The sequence below is a fragment of the Colletes gigas genome, unplaced genomic scaffold, assembly GCF_013123115.1.
Source record: "Colletes gigas isolate AHSC1104 unplaced genomic scaffold, ASM1312311v1 Colletes_gigas_Sc00019, whole genome shotgun sequence".
NCBI classification, from domain to species: Eukaryota; Metazoa; Arthropoda; class Insecta; order Hymenoptera; family Colletidae; genus Colletes; species Colletes gigas.
The window spans coordinates 2,852,786-2,874,360 of NW_025106648.1; the positions used below are offsets into that span (position 1 = coordinate 2,852,786).

General features: G+C 44.1%; 1 protein-coding gene across 4 annotated transcripts in view; it reads left to right on the top strand.

Annotated features, from left to right (window-relative positions):
* Window positions 1-21,169, top strand: part of LOC122400635 (homeobox protein prospero-like) — a 58,685-nt gene extending 37,516 nt beyond the window's left edge. For 2 of the 4 annotated variants that reach the window (XM_043402181.1, XM_043402182.1), the window contains exons 4-5: window positions 9,723-9,867; window positions 13,058-21,169. In XM_043402181.1, coding sequence (XP_043258116.1) covers window positions 9,723-9,867; window positions 13,058-13,237 — 325 coding nt within the window. In that variant the 3' untranslated portion in view covers window positions 13,238-21,169. Of the gene's footprint in view, window positions 1-9,722; window positions 9,892-13,057 lie in introns of all 4 variants that reach the window. The other 2 variants (XM_043402178.1, XM_043402180.1) reach the window with 1 other exon arrangement.
* Window positions 21,170-21,575: the final 406 nt, after the last annotated feature.

Consider the following 21,575-nt stretch of genomic DNA (forward strand, 5'->3'; position numbering starts at 1 on the left):
TGTCGGGGGCACATCTGCTGCGCGATCGCCGAACGATTGTCTCGCAAGCTTAGGAAACTTGCTCGTGGAAAAAAGGTAGCTTAGCAGTGGGACGATGAAGCACGCGGTGGAAACACGGACACGCGTGTCCTTTTTGTGGGGTTGGCCAGGGGGACGGCTGTTTTCGAAACGACGATGTAACTTTTGCGAGATTCCTATCTCTGTGTCTTCTTACCAACGGCTTTTTTCCGAGCGTCTTATTATTGTGGGCAACTCTTACTAGGCATTGAATGCCCTTTCTGAAATTAATTATATTTTAGTTGTCGTATTCTCTATACCTGTAGCTACCCAGTTAATATCTAGTCGCTCGCTTCTACTTTCATTAAGTTCGTTTCATGCATTCGACATTGAATAGTCGTTTGTACGTGCATTTATGTGCAATTGATATTTAAAACGACTGAAAGTTTAACGATCACGCGTGAATCTCTTAATGCGTATTCTTGTTTTGAAGCAGTAACCTTGCTCAACGAGCACAATATATTATATGTTTAACGGGAATGAATGTCTGGTACTGATCGATAGCGATGCAAAGTATCCAAAGTAATTGCGACTTTATCGCGTTCACACATTATGGTTTTTTCCGCGACTCTGACTTTTCGTATCGAAAAACACTTGTACTCTAACTACAGCGTTCTATTGTTCTCCTCGAACATGACAAATTGATCGCTCCCGTGTTGTCAACAATTTTCTTTTCTCTATGAGGAGTATGTATCTACCGTCACGCCCGGGAATTAATAGGAAAAATAAATAAAACATCAAAGGGAGGAATTTAATTGTAAGACAGATCTTCTAGAATGACTGAGCAGATGCACTCTCGTTAACGTCCGTTAATTATATTACTCTAGAGTGACACCAAGAGACGAATATTTGTTTATTTACTTCATCAAAATATGCAACAGTGAGTAGTTTTATATTAATAAGATATTAAACTATATTCTCCATGCTTATAAAATTGTATAAATTGATCAAATTCTCCAATTATTTCAACTCAATTGAGCAATGTTCTTTACAAAGGTCTCGGAACGAAGAAGGTGGTAGTCCTTAGGAAAACTGTGCTGGACACGACAAAATTTCTTATATTTTTAATTTATTTTGCAAATTTCGGTACAAATTTATTTTCTATAACATTTCCCCTTGAGAATTTCTTTTAATCAATCTGTCATCTATATATAAATAATGTGACAGTTAAACTCGTAAAAACAAATTATTCGAGTACCATGCATGGTATATACCAAAATACATTTCTAGTTTTATTTATTTAACTATCAACTGCTATTTTAGGGTATTTTGACATCCCAACAACTACGTTTTTTTTATTTATGATTGATATTAACAAACATCGAGCGAACGAACGATAGGGTCACACAGCCGTCAAAGCGACATGCGTTTCTATGTTCTTCCTTGTCTTGCAATTGAAAACAAGGCGTTCCTGTGTCTTTCCAATTGTAAGACAAAGAAGGACATAAAAACCCTGGTGCGACCCTGGTCTAAGGGTCGAAGAACACGGAACGTTCGTACGATCGTTTCACGCGTTGGAACTTAATGTAATCAAGGAAGATGATCTATGTACGAGAGCGAGGGAGATTTACGAGCGTCGAAGCACCGTGTCACGGCTAACCTCAGAGTTTCCCGGTGTCCTGAAAGAAACTCCAATTACGTCCCGGCGTAATTTAAACGCGCGGCGCGCCACCCCGAGAAAATGATCTAATTCGCGTATCTGTTCAACGGGGTAGCCTCGGAGTTTCCGCGGAAAAGTTCATCGTTCACGAGTCGCGTCACCCCTTCCGAAAGGTGGCACCGGATATCACCCCCGGTGGCACCCTTCAGCGAGTCCAACCACCGTTTCGCCGGTTGCAATCAACAACGCTGTCGGCGTACCACCGCCGCGCGACCCTTAAACCCGCGTCGGAAATACCGGGGCTCGCGGACCGCGTCGTACTTGGCTGAGTGGCCGCGACGGAAGAGAACGAAGTAATCACTTGTTAACTTGTATTTTAATTATTCGATTTCCCGGGGCCCTGCCGCCGAGCAGGCTGCGCCGGAGCGACCAGCGGCGGCGGCGGCGGCGGCGGTGACGAGCGTCGTCGCGTTTGCCGCTGCAAGTCTGAGTGCAGATGGCGTTAAAGTGTTAATTACTAATTAAGAAGGGTGCACAGGGTGCAGCATCAAGACCCTGCGCGACACCTTTTTGAACGCGCCCTCTGAATGGACGTTTACGCCCTGACGGGCAAACGCGTGTACTCACCCATCCATCCGCGCGCTCATGAGCCACGCAAGCCTACACACGCGCGCACACACGTCCACGCAGACAGACACGTACACGGGGCGCGATCTGCCCAGAGAGAGGACGCGCGTCTGTGGAAGGTCTGCTCGGTTGCACGCGCGCGAGACGCGGCACGATGCGACGAGACGCGACGAGACGCGAGCAAGCGAGACGCAGGGAACGCGCGCAAACACGTAAACACGCGCGCGCAGATGCTTAATGTTCTCTCGTTATATGCACTTTCACGCCTCGTGCCCGTTACCCGTGAGGATAAAGTAGAGCGTGGCACGACGTTCCTCTCGAATTCTTTGCGAGCTTCTTCTTCCGCACCCTCGCCGCGGCCGCGACGGTTTTTCCAGCTGGCTGTGACGCCATCGGTCGTCGCACAAAGCGGCCACGCGTGAATTTATCTCCGCTGATGGCGGCTGAATGCGTCGGTAAACGTCGCCCGCGATGACTCTCTGTTAATTGTGCTGAACGCGCCGCCATTCTGTAAATGGACCCGTTTCTGCCCACTGATAATTACAGGTTGAAAAAGAGCCTGACGTTGGTAATAAGGAAACGCCGCGGACTACCGTTGTCACCTTTCTTCCAATACGAATTTAAATGCTCCTTTGAACGTCTCTGGACCCAACAGCGATTCTTAAGCGCTACGCGACGAATCCTCATCCATTGTTTGGAGGCCAAGGTTACCAGTAGGCTTAACAATTTGGAAGTTTCTTTTCAAAGACCGTACTTTAAAATGCATTACGTGTTACACCTTATATAAGAGCTTAATTATAACGAAATTATAATATAACTGACTTAGCCGGAGACTGTGTTGCGACACAATCAACTGCTCGGTCTCTCGTTCGCCGGCGCAGTAGATTGAACGCGGGAATTTTAAATATAACATACGGTAGACACGATTCAAAAATGCTTGCAGTTTGAAAATCTCATCTTAATCCCTCCAGTGAAAATCCGCGACTTCTCTATGCCAAACTCAACTTTGATAGGCTACAATTGCCAAAACATTTTTAATATTTGCCTACCACGTTTGGAAGAAGTTAGGAAGTTCGATTACATTGAAATATGTTAGTCTTACTTATAACGACTGTATTCACAGCGATCAAATTATGTAAACTGATTTATTTGAAAATAAATCGTAATGGGTTAACGTCAACGTGACACCATTCTGTAAATGAACCTGTTTCCATCCACTGATAGGAGGTAAACTACCGAATGCCTTTTTGAACGTCTCTCGAATCAGGAGTAGCAATGACAGTTCGAATCTGAACTTTGCAACCATTAAAAGTTTTTCAAGACTGTGAAGAATCTTGAAAGTATTAATTAAAAATTTCAACTTTGAAGAAATTCAAACTTTCAAGAATCTGACATTTCGAATAATCGTTTGTTCCAATTCCTTCTTCTTCGTTAATTTCATTTGTATAACTTTGTTATACCCTGAAGGGGTATCCTGGGATCTTCAATTGCTACCCTCATCGCAAACATCGTACAGTAAAGAAGATTCCTTACACACATAAATCTCTTCTATTACGGTCCAGTCTCTAATATGATTTTTTAGTTTCCTGTTATTGGGAGCGAACGTTCCACATTTACAAAACTTACACGAAATCTGATGCCAAGAGGCAGATTCATTCATTCATTCATGATTAAACGAACACCAGAATATGGAAGCAGCGTCGAAAATGTCGCCAGTTCTTAATTCGGTCTAACAATGTTTATTTCAGCTTACTGTACGATATTTGCTTTCGCTATTATTAGTATTTAGTTGTCACCGTTTCTGAATTAACGAAAGTTTCCTGTACGCTATAATTTATGAAGCAAGTCGATCGTGATTTGGAAAACGTCGGTTCTTCGGGGAATGTATTTTAAAGGATAGAGAAGTTTGTTCCCAGTTCGGGCACAGCTGTTTCATAGAGGAAGGAGAGTGGAGGGGAGGGCAAAGCTTTCAAGGTGATCGACACCGGAGCCGACACTTTGCGAATCTTGGCAGATTGTCGGCTGTTCCTTAAGCGTCTTCTCCCCTTCGAGGGAGTCGTCCGTGGGAAAGTTCTGCCAAGAAAGCCGCGCGAGGGGTTGAGATTTTAAGGGTCAGCTCCGGTCTTGGGGAGTTGAGGTGTTCTGCATTGTCGAAGGTCGACCGACTTGGCATAACCGTTAAAAGGGAGCCGGCTGGTTGGCTTAAGAAGCACGATTGAGGATCTTTGAATAGAAACGGCGAAGGGGAGAGGCGTAAGGCGAGAAGACGCGAGTCGTCGTTACGCCCAGAGTCACTTCGCCTGTTGGAAATACACGCGATTCGGTAACGTGTTTTTCCTAACTCCGCTCGCACGCCAAGTCAGAATGCAAATGAAGGATTTCCTTCGAGTCGTCTACCCCTAATTTTCGTTCAAAGGAACCGGGAAGGTTCGAGAAAATAAATTAGACGAGCGTGTTTGGCCAACAAGAGTGCTTACCAGTTGCGTCGGGAAGACGTCTCGATGACGATCGGATTTCGTAAAAAAAAAGAACATGGGCGCGTTTTTTTTTCACGAATCGACCAGAGTGCGTACGGAGTGGCGCAAAATTAAAAAAAAAAAAAAACGGCCAAGTGCAGGCGTTCCCCCTTTTAATTGGTGCTGTCGCCTATACGGCGTGCAATCCGTTACAAAAGCGACGCGTCGAAACAGCAACTCGCGACGATAAAGATCGCGTATGAAGGAGGCGTCACGTCGACAACCATCATTGCCATTAAACGCTTCAATATGCGGCACCTCTAAAGCTCGTATTGTTGTTTCGCCTTCGTCACAATGCGCGTCACCGTTGCGAAAAAGAAATTCACGAATTTCTGGTTATCGCGCGAAGAAGCACGAGAGGACAATACAATTAGCAACCACGTTTAACCGGGAATATTAAAATTGAACTGAACAGGGTATTAAGACCTTTCGAACTCCCTTGGATTTAATGTTAAATGGTCCCCGGTAAAGAATACTTGTAGACCTTGATCGTTCGCTGCCCTTTCTCTCTCGAGAAAATCTCCGTCGGTGGTGAGGATCGCGAAAAACGCGAGGTAACGATTTCCGTTCGCGGCAAGAGCTAATTATTCCCTCCTCGAAGACACCCCGCCTTATCTTCGTCTCCTTTCTAACCACCACCTCCCTCAGTGTTTCTCTTTTTTTTTCGGTGGCAAAAGCAGCTCGTAATTAGATGCTAATAATCAGCACCCTCCAGGAGGATCACGCTCTTTTTCTCTGTCTCTGTTCCTCTCTGTCTTTCTCTGTCGACGTCGCCCCGTTGCAACGGGGCGCAAGAAAACCCAAGCCCCTGAAGAGCTTATTATTATCCTAATTATACAATACTATAATGAATGACTCCGCGGCTCACCCTCTAGCCCTTACTCTCACTATCTTCCTCCCGATGGCTCTCTCTCTCTTTCTCGCTTTCGCCCTCTCACTCCTCCTCCTTTCTTCTCGCTCACCGTTGCTCTTCTCCTCTGCACTTGGTGGTCGAAGAGTGGCAATTCTAGCACTCGGGCTTTTTGTCAAACCGACTACGGAACTAGTGCCGTCTCCCTCGCGCCCTTACACCCTATTATGCGACCAGCCTCGTCTCTCGTCCCGTTTTCTCTCTGTCTCCTGGTGTCTGTTTTAATTAGGCACTTCGCGGATATATATAAGTATCTACCATGCGGTATTACGTAGGTACATAACCCAACCGAGCCCAGCCCAGCCCAGACCTAGCCCAGTCTGCCTACCATATTCCGCCTATACTCGGCGATCCGACGAGCTTGAATGCGGTTGATGGGTGGTTGAGTAAGGATTATAGACGCAGGTGACACATACACGTTACCTCCGAGAGGCTGAAGTCGGGGGTGCCTCGGTCCTGATGGGTGGGTGCTGGTGACGGTTCAAGGAGACGTTGAAATAGAGAGACGGAAAGAGAGAGAACGCACGAAAGGGAGAGCAACCAGGAAGGGAGAAAGTGAAACGCGAACGACCAACGGAGGGAGGGAGAGAGAGCGAGAGAAAGGGCGCGGGACACGATTCTGCAGAGACACACTCCTCTTTCAATTCTCCTCTCGTGTGCATAACCTTCTCTGACTGACTGCTGATAAGAGCACGCGAAATTGTCTTAATTGGCGAGAGAGCCAATCTGGAGTGATCGAATGAGAAGAGCCTCTCGCGTCTCTGCCACCTGACTCCTCCTCTTGCCCTTTCTTCGGGTCGCTACGTATAGATCGGGACGCGACGCACGAAAGATCCCATTGTTTTCTTCCGTTGGTTCGAGTGCATTCGATCGACGAGTGTCACTCTGCCGGTGATACTGTTTTCGCCATTCTCTATCCCGCAGTCTTACTCGTTATCCGAACCGTCGACGTTTCCGGTGGTCCTATCAATCGCGTAGGTACAAAATATTTTTAATAAGTTTGAAAACTACCGATGAGAATTAATCTAACGATGCACGACGTAAGTGGAGTGAAAAGCAGGGAGCATCTTGCGATACAAGGAGGGTCGTAAAAGCTTAACAGAATATTCCGTCGTCTGCGGCTGGTTTTCGCTGGGAAACCGCGACGACGGATATGGAAACGTTCGTCGATTCTCTGTTTGACGAGTCGCGCACGAGTCCGCCAGGCGGAAGCAATCTTAAAAATTGCTCCCAACGGCACCAAACGAAGACCAAGACCCGAAGGTTGAACTGGTTGCCTCGCATTGTCGAGCATTCAGGAACCTCGAGTTATACAAGCCGCGGTAGCACTACCGGCTGGTTTCCCGCTGAACCGTACTTCTTTCCATCCCCTCGGGATCCAAAGTGCAAGATCAACCTGACTGCCATTCTCGCTGCCATTCTGGCTTGCTACTCTAGGATACTTCCACCACTCTGGCCCGACTTCTGTGTGCGTTTAAGGGTGAGGAGGATAGGGACCCCGGAAAGAAAGATCAAGAGAAGAATGGAAAAATATCCGGACAAGTAGCAGGCTCCGCTTACCCGTTCTCGGGCTCTCTCGGTTGTCGCGTCAAGTCGTTCGCGTGTTTACCTCGCTCGACTTGCTCGTTCGCGGTACGGAAAAAATACGAGGACGGCTCTCTTCTTCGTCTCCATCTTCCCGCGTCTTTTACCCTCACTCCCGTCGTCGCATTCCCGTTTGGACCCTGATCGAAGATGATACAAAAGAACAATAGTCTAGACTAGCACATCTCGTTCCGTCTCCGATGGGAATTATTACCGCGGTCTGCTCAGACGATGCTAATACTTCGTTGGAAATGAAAATAACTCGTTTCTCGTACGGTTCGAAAGAATTCTCAAAAGCTATCGTACTTGAAAATTTAAAAATTAACACTTTGCTGTACAATAACGTGATTGACTCGTCACAAGTTCTTGATGTCAAGTTTCACAATCATGAGGCTACTCACTTCTCATTCAGTTTTATATAGTTTTTACATTCACGAGGTATGTATTCGTAAAACAAACCTATTCTTTTTCGTCAAATCGTACGTCAAGGGGTTAAATTTTGCTGGGACATGCATAATCGCGACATCACGAAATCGAGGACATGTTCTTACATACCGCTCACTCTCGACCAGTACGTTGTACAGAAAGTGTATTCTAATGTATCGAATATAAATTACTCTGAATCAATTCGAATGACTAGAATCGAAGAAAGGGCGGAATATTCGCGTCAGATTCGACGTAACGCGATGGGAATGATTAAACGATCATTCTCGGTAGGTTTTACACGCGCCTTACTCGCTTACGAGCTCCGGTTCGCCCCTTTGCGATAAAACGAGAACGAGCCCGGCGCGGGAAACTCGGCGTTTCAATTGAAAGAAAATAATTAATTTCTTAATCAGTGGGAGTCGCATTGAATTCCAGCTGGCAAAGACGTCGCACAAAGGGCCGCGGCGTTCAAAGTTGCATTCGTTTCTCTGGCGGCACGGCGGCGGGCGCGTCGTACCCATACTCTTTCCTCAGTTTTCGGTGAGATCCGTCGAAGCGGATCCACCCCTTCAACGCTGCCCCCTTTCCCGGTTCCCTGCACGTAAGGCTCGGGTCACTATTACTATACAAATTACCCGCCAATTAGTGACTTGTGCTTGTTTTAACTGCGTTAATTAATGAACGTAAACGGCAAACTTGACGGGCGCTCGATTTTTTCCTTTCCCGAGGAAGGAAAGGAGAAAAAGCGCGACGCCGCGCCTCGATCCCGCAATGTTTGGAGCGCGCGCGCCTGCGCGCCGCGGCGGCTGTGAAAGTCGACGGTTGCCTCGACGAGGGTGTCGAGATCTTCTTGGACGATACACTGTAACACGTTCTTAATAGTCTCTTTGAACCGCGTCGCTTGCCAGCCGACGATGAGTTGTACACACCTCTTTGCGACTCTCTCCCCTTCTTCCTCCTTCATCTTCTCCCGCTTGCGTCAGACCACTTTTAGTATCGACCCTTAATTAATTATCGGTAGTGCATTAGCATTCTCCGTTCCGCGAGAATTAACGTCGAACATAGTGGCGGACGGCGCTTCTCAAGGAAAAAATAATTTTCGCTCTTTCGTGACCTCGGCGCTCGGCGTAGGAGTTTCAGCCACCTTCGTTCGGCCGACTCGAGGGCGCCCGAGAACCGAGGGGGTGGCCCTTGCATCGACGCTAATTAATATCTTACGAAATTCACGCGTTAAAGAATTCTTTCGTCTCGTTTGCAAAATTTTCGAAACTCCCGGACACCTGTACCAAGTCGCTGTGACACTTTTGAATCGATGTTTGTAAACTTTCAAATAATATTGTAAAATACAGTAAAATTTCGATTATCTGGCGTACTCGGGACTGGGGCAGTGCTGGAAAATTGAATATGACGAATAATTGAACTTCAACCCCTTCTGAGGCTACTGACTTGTCATCAAGACTTATATATTAAAATCAACACATTTTTACATTCCCGAGGTATTTGTGAAAGAAATCTATTCTTTTGCGTGACCATTCTTCGTACAAAATTAAATAGTAGGCGTTTAAAAAATTATTTGGAATTAAATCATACGTCAAGGGGATACTTACATATAAAGTGATAAAACCGAGGAATATAATTTAAAATCATGGGTAACGTAGTAATGAAATTTATTAATTAGAAATAAAATATATGAAATTCCTTCGCTTTATTCGTCAAATATTTAATATCGACGTCACTGACTGTTCTTTGTAAAACAATTAAATATAATTCGTAACATTTGTCGAAGAATAGTCGGGGTTAATATGCCGGTTATTCGTACATTTCGGATAATCGAAACTCTACTGTAATAAGTACGCTATCGAAGTATGAAATATTTCTATCTTTTACATAAGAATTTGAACAAATATCAATAGCAAGTTAAAAAGATAAGAAAACTTAGCTCTGTAATAAAACAGTTGAACAATTATTATATCGTCTGATTAATTTGTTTCTGTGTTTTCAGGGAGTTCTACTACATTCAAATGGAGAAATATGCGAGGCAAGCGGTTTCGGAAGGTGTGAAGAACGTTGATGATCTTCGAGTCGGTGGTGACTCGGAAATCTATCGAGTTCTCAACCTTCACTACAACCGAAATAACCACATCGAGGTAAGAGATCTTCAACACTCAAACGTAAGTTTCCAACTACATATTACCCTCTCAGAACAAACTGCATGCACTATGATCCTTAACGATATGGTTCCACATAGTGATGAGGACTAAAGTTTTGCCAGATCTTGTTTCTTTTTACATAATATAGCGTAATATTAATAAAACCCACGATATAATTAATTGCGCGGAGAAACAATCGGAAACGTAGAATAAATTTTTTTCGTACTTCGTTTTTGAGAAAATCAATCGTTCCTTCAAATTATACCGAAACATATTATATTAAAAAAATATATAATAATTGTAGCGTGAAGAAAATTATTAAAATCGTGAAAAATCAAACTGTAGGGAAGCGTACTACAACTTTTTCTTAACGACAGAATTTGAGATTTGAAGATGGAGAAAATTGTGCTGTCTTGACTCTTCAGGATCAATTTTCACAAAAACGAAATATTTTATTCTACATTTTTGATTAACTCTTCTCCGCCTGTTCTGTATATTTAATAATTTCAATAATAAGTTGTAAGGTTTGGCTCAACACGCGGTGTTGCTTCCTCGACGCGACGGTCATACATGGTTCCACGCTTCAGATTTCGCATCGTCGAGCGTTTTAAACGTAACGAGTTCGAAAACATCCCGTTTACACGTCGGTAGTCGTTGCGTTTCCTCGGGAATCACTCGCAGGTCTCTACTTTCTATTGTGAGGCGTAATTTATTTTCGTCGCCGTTAACGACGCTGATTGTATTTGCAGCGGGCGCGTGACGGCGTGTGTGCACACGTAAAGCAGCTATTTAATATTATTTAACGAGTCTCCGCTGAAACCTGGAGGCTCCATTCTTCCTGACGCGGTTACAATTGTGTGCCGCTTGACGTGTAATTAATTACTCGTGTTCGTTAATAACCCAAACGTACTAATTATAAGTGGAAACTCTCAGCGCGCGCTCGCGTCGCTCGTTAAGCGATACGTAACATCGCTTTAATTCTTCGGATTCACGGCTCCTTCGGTGGACCGTAATGAACGCGGAGAAATTATCTTTCTCGTTTGTACACACGGATTTTTGCGTCGATTAAATCTTTGACGCTCCTTCGCATGAAACGCCAAGTTAACCCGACGCGCGGCATTCGTTTTAGCTTCGTTTCACGCGTACATCAACGCGCGCGTCGTAAAACTGATGCTTCCCTCGTACGAAAATGCGCTATCGACGTGAAAACGAACTCGAAGAAACGATTGGCTGCTAATCGATTACGTCGTGTCTTCGAAATTCAGTTGAAATTCTTTCAGACTGTTCAGAAAAGCGATGGTTACTGAAATAGGTTATTTTCATTTTGAGCTTCCCTAAGAAGCTAATAAATGTTTAGTCTATGAAAAATTTATCATTTTAGTTCTATCGAGAAAATAGAAATTGTTACACATTGTGATGAGACCAATTCTCAAGCATTATTTTGAGGTGTTAAACAGATATCGAAATGAGTTGTTGTTGCAAATATATCTTCTATTGAATTACAGTCGCGGATTATTCGAATAACCTGAAAGAAATCTTTTATTATATATTCAAATTTTTATGAATTCTTTATCGTGGAAAACTAGTATCATTAATTGTGAAGGACAAAATCGAATTGATGATATAAACAATAGAAATAGTTGCTAGAAATTTAAGATGAAATATAGGTGGAAATGTATCATAGTAATTGATTATCAAAATATCACATTATTTTTGTCCACTGATCAATATTTCGATACAATTATTACAAGCATGGAAAATTCATCAGAATGTAATCTTAAAAATTGTTTAACGATTATCGAACCTTATCGTCTCTTTTTATATTTCTGATGAATTTTAAATGCAATTAAAGCGGTATCAATTTTTATGTAGTTGATAGGTATCGATACAATAGTTACATGCATTGATAAATTTCAAAACGTTTGAAGATAATCCATAGAATAATTCGAATCAAGAATATCTATTTCAAATGCAAATGTATCGAGAATATCAATCACGTATCAAAACGCGTCTCACAAGGCAGACACTCATCATGCCCTCCTCTAATTTTAACCTACTTTCGCAAAGTGGTAGATTACAGGTACCTGTTGCTATATGTAAAATATTGGGTGTAATAATCCGATAATTTTAAAAATATAAGTAATTCAAATAACACCTTGCATCGTCATCGACTAATTCTTGTATCATGGCAGATAATATCGAAGTCAAAGTTAGCCAATTTTTTAAAATTGTTTTCATTTAAAATGTTTTCATTTCAATATTTTCTGGGACGTAATTAACTTTGCAATTAACCCCTTGCCTTACGATTTAATTTCCAACTGTGCGTGCCAAAAGCGACACCAAGGTTTGGCCTGGTAGACTTATCATGTCTCTGAGACGTCAGTGTAAGCTAAGGGGTTAATGGTCTACTGGAATAGGTGCCATTTAAAATTCCAGTACACAGTAAAGCAACGACCCTTGCCATCATCGATAACGGAAATAGCGAAACATTGAAAGGCACAATCAAATTTGCGAAATTATTTCGGAAATAAACAGTAGAGTTTATAAAAGTGTGACCCAAATATTGTCGTTAACTTCTATCGGATTGTCTGTCATATGATGAACTTTATGAGAGAGGAACGAAAAACGTATGGAAGCCCGGGTTAAGAATAAAAAGTAATATTCTTAGACCATGTTTAAATATGGTGCCTGGGCATCTGCTTTCAAAAATATTGCCCTGTTTAGAAGAAGCGTGTTTGATGCTACGATTTGAAATCATATACATCGTAAAAAAAGATATTGACATTCACTATTGGCATCTTTTAAATTATCTTACTATAATACATCATACGCATATAGTAACAAGGGCCTGTCATCCGTTGTTCTGCAAAAGTGAGTAAATCTTTAATTGCTCCCAGACTCAATTGAAATTTTGCAAATTAATACTAGATATAGCCGTTCACGAGCTATTTTTATTAAAATAAATGAAGAAATTAGTAAAAGAGCATAATATATTAAGAAATACATTAAGAGAGAATACGAAGTAATGATTCGAAAACGAAAGGGGATAAGTTGAGTGCTTGCCTTGTCGGTCCCATCACTGGTGGTAACATAATCGAGGAAGTATGTATCTGCATAGGGTTATTGATGTATTGAGTGTGGGTTTGGCGGTCAAAGGTTGTACTAACGGTCGGGGTAATGTTTGCAGGTACCGAGTAACTTCAGGTACGTCGTCGAGCAGACGCTGAAAGAGTTCTTCAAGGCAATTCAGAGCGGCAAGGACACCGAGCAGAGCTGGAAAAAGTCCATCTACAAGGTGATCTCGAGGCTGGACGACCCGGTGCCGGAGTACTTCAAAACCCCGAACTTCCTGGAGCAACTCGAATGAATCAGGAGGTCGCGTGGCTCTTGCTCTTCGTGGTGCGCGGGCTCATCAGCGCTCGTCGGCTCCCAGTAAAACGAAAAAAAACGGAAACGAGAGAAGAAGGAACGGCCCAGCGAGGGAGGATCGCATCCGTCAGGAGGTACACGTCCTTCGCGTGAAGCGCGTTCAGGTATCCTTAAACTAACATATCGCAGAACGGGCGTGATAGAGAACGTGCGAGAGCGTGTAGGGGAGTAATACAAAGAAGTAAAAGAAGATGCAGCGTTCGGATGGTACGAATAGGATCATCGCCAAGGCATCGATCATCATCAAGGAACGATGAGGAGCGCCGACAAAGGATCAGGCTGTGACCTAATCACGAGACAACGTCCTCGCGCGAGACGAGGGTGGATGTAAATTTTACGCTTCGTGCCTTTCGATTCCTGGCCGAGATTCACGGAGTCTCGGAACCTCGGGTTACTAAATAACGAGGCCGTGAAACCTGTCCACCCTGTTCTCGTCGCGGCGACAATACCGATATCAAAAAAAAAAAAATGACGGTCTTGGGAGAAAGCGAAGAAACAGGACGAAAGCGTGGTCAACGAACGGCAAGGATACACACATACACACACACACCAGCTTCGAGCGACGAGTATTGTTTGGATTTGTTGCGTACAGTTCACCGATTACCGCCTAATTTTAAGAGACTCGTTTTCGGGATTAGGGATAAGGAACGTTTGACCCGCGACAACGAGTGAACGACCGGCGGCTGTTTGTACGAGCGAAGAGATAACGAGGTGTTTACGGTACTGTTTGTCCATGTTTTTCAAAGAGCCGATAATTATTGTCTAACGGTGGAGCGAGATCCGCTGGACGGATCCTCCGTAGCTTCCGGTTGAGAGGCAGAAGAGGAGGAACCCTTCTCGTGGATCTTCGGGAACGACTCGAAACGAACGCCTCGCCCTTCGTCCCGCGTCGTTCCGTGCGCACAGAAGAAACAACGATGGCCAGTTTCACACGGCATTCGTCACGCTGTACCTCGTGGTTTTTTTTAACGGACCTCGTGCCTCGACCTCGGTCGCAACAGCCACGCCGGTCGGTCGTCGTCCCGGCAGCCATTTATCTTTCAAACGCGTTCGAAGCAACGGGGACCCCGCGTACCTCGACGGGATTCCGTTGCTTCGAACGGATTCGAAGAACGGCGCGATTCGCGCCGAATCGAAATTTCGCGGGAACGAAAGCCCCGACGGACTCTTCGGCGCGATACTTCTTTTTTCCTTCGACAGAAAACAACCATGGTTCGAAAGAAACAATCAACGGCCGGTCGCGGGTGGTCCCGCGGCCGTCCACCAGGATCTCGATCCTTTCTCTTAAGTTGTACATATAATTATTTGATGATCGCACCGTGCAAACGTCGAACGGCGGGTTCGAGATCTTCGTCAATGCTGCTTGGCTCGATCGAACGGGAAAATTGATAATATTATATCCTACGGTGAGAATTCCTACGATAATTCTGGCGAGAGCCTCGACATTCCACATTCGGACGAGCGTGACGCGAACATCGAACACTCGAGTGATACGCAACGCGATCGATAATAATACCGAATAATCGAAGAAATATAAGACACCTATTTTTCATTTCTCCGCGGAGGAAGGGATCTCCTTGTCGTTGTATCGTGTTTAGTTGGTCCGAGATTTGCTCGCCGACGAAAGGGGGGGGGAAAAACGAAATGAAAAACGAACAAAGCCAGAGGGAAAGCAATCGCGTTGCATTGAACGAGAAGACGGTGCGCGGATCACAATATTACGCGTGACATTACGTAGAAGATGTTTTTATTAATGGTTAGTTGATATAAACGAGGTTAGACTAGTCGCAGTGACAGGAGTACGAGTGGCAGGGACGACAAAAAAAAAGGGAAGGGCGAACGGTATTTAGAACCGGATCCAAGCACCGGCGGCTTTCTTAAGCGTTAGACGATTTAAAATGAAAAAAAAAAAGTGAAATGGTTGATAATAATAAGGGAAACGAAATCACCGCGTAAAATAATGGGAGATAAATTGAGAAAAAGTTAAATAACCGCGAGCCGGTGCGTAACCATATACAAAGTAGATTATTATAAAAACGTATATATATATATACACATATATATAGAAATATATATATGAAGAAATTTGAAAAAGTATATATACATGTAATTGCGTCAAATTATATGTATATATATATTAGAGACTTATAAAACGAAAGACGGATGTTGGCGCGATTTAAATTGCGTAAAGAATGTGTGACAGAGGGTTAGACGCCCGTGTCTCCCTTATTCCTCTTGTACCCGACCTATTACACGATGACATACGCGCATACACGTCCATACAGACACACACGCGACACACGAACACAGTTTGAACGATGTACGCGCGGGTACGCACACGTGCCCCGTACATCGTGCATACACAAGTACACGCACGCAGGCAAGCGCGGGAAATCAGTGACGACGCCAAAGTACGCGTTCTTACCGCAGAAATTTCTTTTCCGCTAGACGGTTTGTAGATAATTTTATCGTACGATATAATAATTATAATTATAAATCTATTTCGGGTGGTAGCGAGTCCTTGTAACTTAACCTACTTACCTTTTTCACTATTACCTACCATTATTATTCTCGCTATTATGTGCACTATTATTATTATTATTATCATCATTATTATTATTATTATCATCATTATTATTATTGCTATTACCATCATCATTATTATATAATTATTACGATTAGTACTATTATCATTAATTACGTTACGAGTATCCCGCGATTCAACAATTTTATTCGAATCACAATTATCGTTTCCATGTCGCTTTGTACACCAAAGTATCGCTTGGTTTAGCCCACGTCTAAACATTTATCTATTTTTTTGCGTCGCGAGAATATCAAGAGTAACGCGTCGTTCCCCATTCCACAGTCCTGTCCCCCTTTATGCGTTTATTCTCCTTTTATTTTAAGATCGAACCAAATTCTTATACAGTCCTTGCCACCCTTTAATGACGTTTCGTCAATGTTCTGGCATTTAGTTATTATTATATTTAGTTATTGTATTATTATTATTATTATTATTATTATTATTATTATTATTATTATTAAGCATGTATTATGCAGTGTACACAGCAGAGAGAAAAGCAAAAAAGAAATACTACACGAATACACACGTTTTTGTAAGCGGTGAGTCTTAACCTAGTCACGAGTCACTATTTTTTAATTTTAACGATCAATCTATCGATTATTATTTTATTTATTATTTACGACAATAAAAGCGAGACATTGGACCCGTGTTGTCTTTTTTATTTTTCGTTGGTTCTGTTTTCGTTCGTCGGAAACTCCGAGTACCCGGCCACGCGCGCCACTCCCGCGTCATCCTCAACCCCCTCGAAACCCGTTTTCAAAATCGTACGAGAAAAAAGAAAAAAAAAAAATGTGAAAAAAATTAAAAAAATTTAATCGAACGACACACCCGGGCGAATCGTCTCGAGCCGAAACGTTTCGAACATTCGACTGCCGACCTGGCCTATCTTTCTGTCCAAACGAACGAAGCTCTTCTCGAAAGGAACGCGACGACGACGCTTCGTGCCGGAAACCGACGACCGTCGAGTCGAGTCGAGGAACGAAAGGGACACGAGAGAAAAGAGGGGAAATAGAAAAACTATATTTAGGGGTGACGGTGTGGGGTAAATTCGAAAATTTCGACTCCTAGACGACTAGAATTAGTCAAGGCCTAAAATTAGTAATCTCCTTCGGCGCTGGCCTAAGATTTTGGTCTAAACGTTCACGGGGAGGAAATAGAAAATGAGAGGAGGACGGGGTGGGGTAGTTAGGCGTGGGATTATAAGCGGGAACGCGTAGAAAATTTCGAAAAACGACGATAACGTACCTGCGGTCGCGTCGAACGTCGAACTCGACTCGGGATCGCGATTTCCGGCCGGAACTCGCGCGTCGTGCTCGCTGATTCTTGTGTTTCGTTCGGCTTTAGTTCCTACGTTACTCGCACCTACAAACACCACTTTGCCAAAGGGGGAAATTTAGTAACGAAATCTCGAGGGAGATTTAATCTACCAATGCGCGAAACGATCGGCGCAGACGTCGCGTTTCGACGAATCGCGCTCGTTTGCGCGGGCAAACACGCCCTGTCGATACGTTTTTTAATTTACCCAAAAAATTCTGCCCGCTTTCGAGCTGTTTGTCCAGCACTCTGAACAACGGATCGACGGAAAGCGGAGGTAGCGTTTAATTAGGCGAAAAGTGGACTTTTTATCGATGTTACGCGGGTATCGATCGTTCACCGTGATCGATCGATTATTTAAGGAGTCGAGAAAATTAGTATAAATAAATATTCAACACCATTATTTTGCAAGCTCGTTTAAATATTCACTGAGAACGGTAGGTCTTCGAATACCAACGATTGCAATTATTCTGATTTCACAGGAACGTTACACAAAGGTTTCGCACAGAGAACGCATTCGTGGATTAAACTTGCGCTCGTTTGGCGAAAATTAACAATAACCACCTTACGCGTCAACATCTTTCTCGAAACGAAGCATCCTCTTCATAACCGCTGACAAATTTTAAACGAAGTAACCGAGCAACAATTCGAACAAGAACTATAGAAACCGTCACCATCCTCATACTCCGTCATTCGATGCGACAGAGAGAAACTTAGACACCGATAGAATTCTAACAGTAAACAGTCCCGGAGAAAGAAGAACCGCCACCAATAGTACCGATTTATTCCAACGACTCAAGCTGTAACCGAACTTGATCCAATCACACGCTTACCAGAAACACAAGCATCGCCAACAGTTGACCTATACATGTATGATTTGCAGCCGGACATTCCGGCGCCGATTCGAGCACCGACGAACGTCCGATCGAAATCCATTTCCGACAAAAAATCCCGAGTCGTCCTTCTCATCGCAGACAAGAGGCTCGCCGATTTCCGCGAGCGTCCGGAAACGGAAGCCGGTTGAACAGCCGACGTTTCCGTTCACCGAGCAGAGCATTCGTCGCAGCGTAATTCTCGCCAGTGAGGACTTTTTCGATTTCTTTCTCCGTCGATCGAGGATCGAGGGTCCCGGCGCGAAGGACGAACCGCCACGGATCACGATAACGAATCGCGAACACCCGCTCGAGGCCCAGACAGAGCGAACGGAGGCCGAGATCCGCGTTCCGCTCTCCTCGATGGTCGATCGGTGCCCACGCGTCCTGGGATCGAGCCGCGGTCTCGATCGTGGCCCCCGTAAGGGTCGTAGCTCGTGGTTCCTCGCGGACACGACTCGGGCTTCCGGTCGTCGTCGGGGACGCGCGATCGTGAACGGAGCGGACGCGCGGACGTGAAACCGAAGAGAACGAAAGGGATTTCCTGCGCCGACGAAAACTTCACGGACAACACGAGTCCGCGCGATCCTGTTTCAGGTACGAGACCAGTGGGGGATGAAATTGCGAAAGAAAGAGAACGAACGAAAGCCGATCGACTCGCCGTTATTACGTTTTGTGCAACGGGGCCAAGGCACGGAGAACTAGTACACAGGACGAGACGAAAGGACTTTTTAAAATACGGATATGTGCGGGGGGGAAAAAAAGAAAAAAAAGAAACGATGGAGAGAAAGAGGTGGGGAGAAGGAACGGAAATGGAAGAACGTTTGAGAGAGACGGAAACGGAATAATAAGCATACGTACATACCTAAACGCGTAAGTCTTAAGGAACACACGTGTAAGCAGAATTAAGTAATAGTATTTAACGTTAACACTTGCAAGCTATTAATTATTATATAAACGATTAACTCAAGGTAATTAAACCAAAAAAACTAAAAATACTAAAACAAAACCGAGCGGAAGGTCGTATCACGCTGCAGTGGAAGAGGATACCCACTTAAGAGGAAATGAAAATACTGAAACGTAAAGTGACACAAACACGCTAATAAACTAATTATTATTGTATGATTATATATTATTATTACGATTATTACTATCGAGTTCGAGAATCGTCGTGATAAAAAGAAAAATGATAAAAACGTACGAATAGGAGATAGAAAACGATGCGTGAATGCGGGGTAACTAGGGAAACCGTGAGAATGCGACATCGAGAACGTGCGCGCGCGCGTGTGTGTATGTGTGTGCACGCGAGAGGGAGAAGCTGAAAATACTTCGAAGTACGTTCATCGAGAATAATCATTCCTCAAACTATTAGAAACGTAAATTAGGGTATAACATATTATGACGAAATATTGCGATTACGGAGGATAACGTGACGATATGCAACGCGCGCGATACCAGTGTGTGTGAACGAAGGGAGAGCAAGAGATTAAAGAGAGAAAGGATAGAGCGAGTTAAGGAGAGAAAGAGACAAAAAGAGGGAAGATATATAAAGCGTTTTTTTTCTCCGTAATGGTCTCATCGCGAACCGGAAATCGCGCGACGTTAAACTTTATAGTCTAGGGACGCAAGGGAAGGAAAATTCGAGCGACTCGAAGAAAACGTGCGACCGAGGTGGAAATTAGCGAGAACGAATGAGAGATAAGAGAGACAGCGAGAGAGAGAGAGAGAGAGAGAGAGAGACTGCGAGCGAAAACGTGGATCAGACAAAAGGAGGGGATGAATGCGACGAGAGAAGTTACGTTTTTATGCAAGAGAGCGCGTGCGTATGCGAAGAAAATTAAAAAAAGTGAACATAAAAAGAGAAGATTAAAGAAAAAAAAAAAAATGATGGAGTTAAGAGAAGAATTACTGATTGTTGACACTGATTACTGAGTGAGCAAACTTTCTGTGTGATAATCTCGTAGTACACGTAGCGCGTTAAGTCTACAATACGTTTCGGTAGGGGATTTTTAGGTGAGAGCGATTAAACTTTTTAAAAATGACGAACGTGAAGAAATTGATGTGAGGCGAAGGAAGAAGAACACGCGGAACCCTCCGGTCGAGGATTTCGAGAGGCGTTTGCAATGTATATTTTACGAATACTTTGGAAAATTGGTCGACGGGGGATCGGTCTACCCGTCGACAGTCGACATATCATCGCGTGTATATTAAATATCGATTCCTGTGTTAATTGGTTGCAGGGAACTCGACGGAGCCGTCGATTACTCCGGTTCGTCGAATTAACGTAGGGAATTAGTTCCTTTGATTTGAGGATGTAGTGGTCTTTGTATTAGAAAAATTCTTTGTCCCCGACCGCGACATTCGAGACGCTTTTTCTCTAGTTATTTTTCGTTCACAGGACGAAGAGGCAGTCGATTACTCCTGCCTCGATCACAGACTCGGTCTTTGCGGGCCGCGATGTTCCGACTGGATTCGGTTCTGTCCAAACGATTCATTTCTATAATTCGTTGATACGTTCCATTTAATCGTGCAATAGATTACGTTCACTGCAGAGACGTTGTTGTTGTAATGCTTTTAAATCGGTGGTTGTTTATTTGAAAACATAAATGAAAATTACTCAGTCTGAAGATTTTGCAACAATGAAGGGACTAAGATCGAGTGAATTAGTTTAAGTAAATACCTTTGGCTGCTTTTCGATATCTATTTCGTGATGGGTGAGGGAGAGAGAAAAAGCGAGAGTGATGAAAATTTAATAGAGGTAGCGAAAATTCTAAATTAAAGTTCCTATCGCTTAGCCTTCTAGCCGAATCTTCGACGAGCGATTTTAAATAAACAACCCTTCCGTTTCACGCACGAGTACATTAATCGCCGTTCAACTACCTCGAATTAGAAAATCCACTGACGGCACACCCCCCCTCCGAGCAAAGACTCAAAACGGCCCGCAAAGCTTACGACTCGTTACCAAACCCCCAACGCCCCCTCTGTCTCTGCACACGTATTTCTGTCCACGGATCACGAAACGAGAGGCTGTCGATACTCCAGCTCTCGAAAGACTGAAGATCCTCGATTAACTCCCACGGTCACGCGACTAACCCCCCTCGCGTCTCGAATGCCGTCGCTGTCGGTGGACGAAAAGTTTCCCATCGATTCGAGCAGCTTTTCTCGAAACGCCTCGGTGAAACGGAACCTCTCGGAGTCCGTCAGCCGCGACCGAGGATCCGTTCAAGTCGGGTGTTTGCGGGGATGGGTGGGCAGGGATGCTTAAGAATGGGGGTTTTTAATGGGACAGAAGGCCGGAGACCGACGAAATTGAGAACGGTGTAGAAGCGTGTAGGGAGCCAAGTGTCCTTGATGCGACCGTCGTTGAAGCCACGAAATCTCGCGATCTCAACAGGTGATTTTTTTAGTTTGGTTCGAGGTGAAGAAAATCGGGAACGTCACGATACTAGGATTTGACGGCGACAGCCGTAGGGAAAGGGGAAGATCAAGGGAACGATAGGGATATA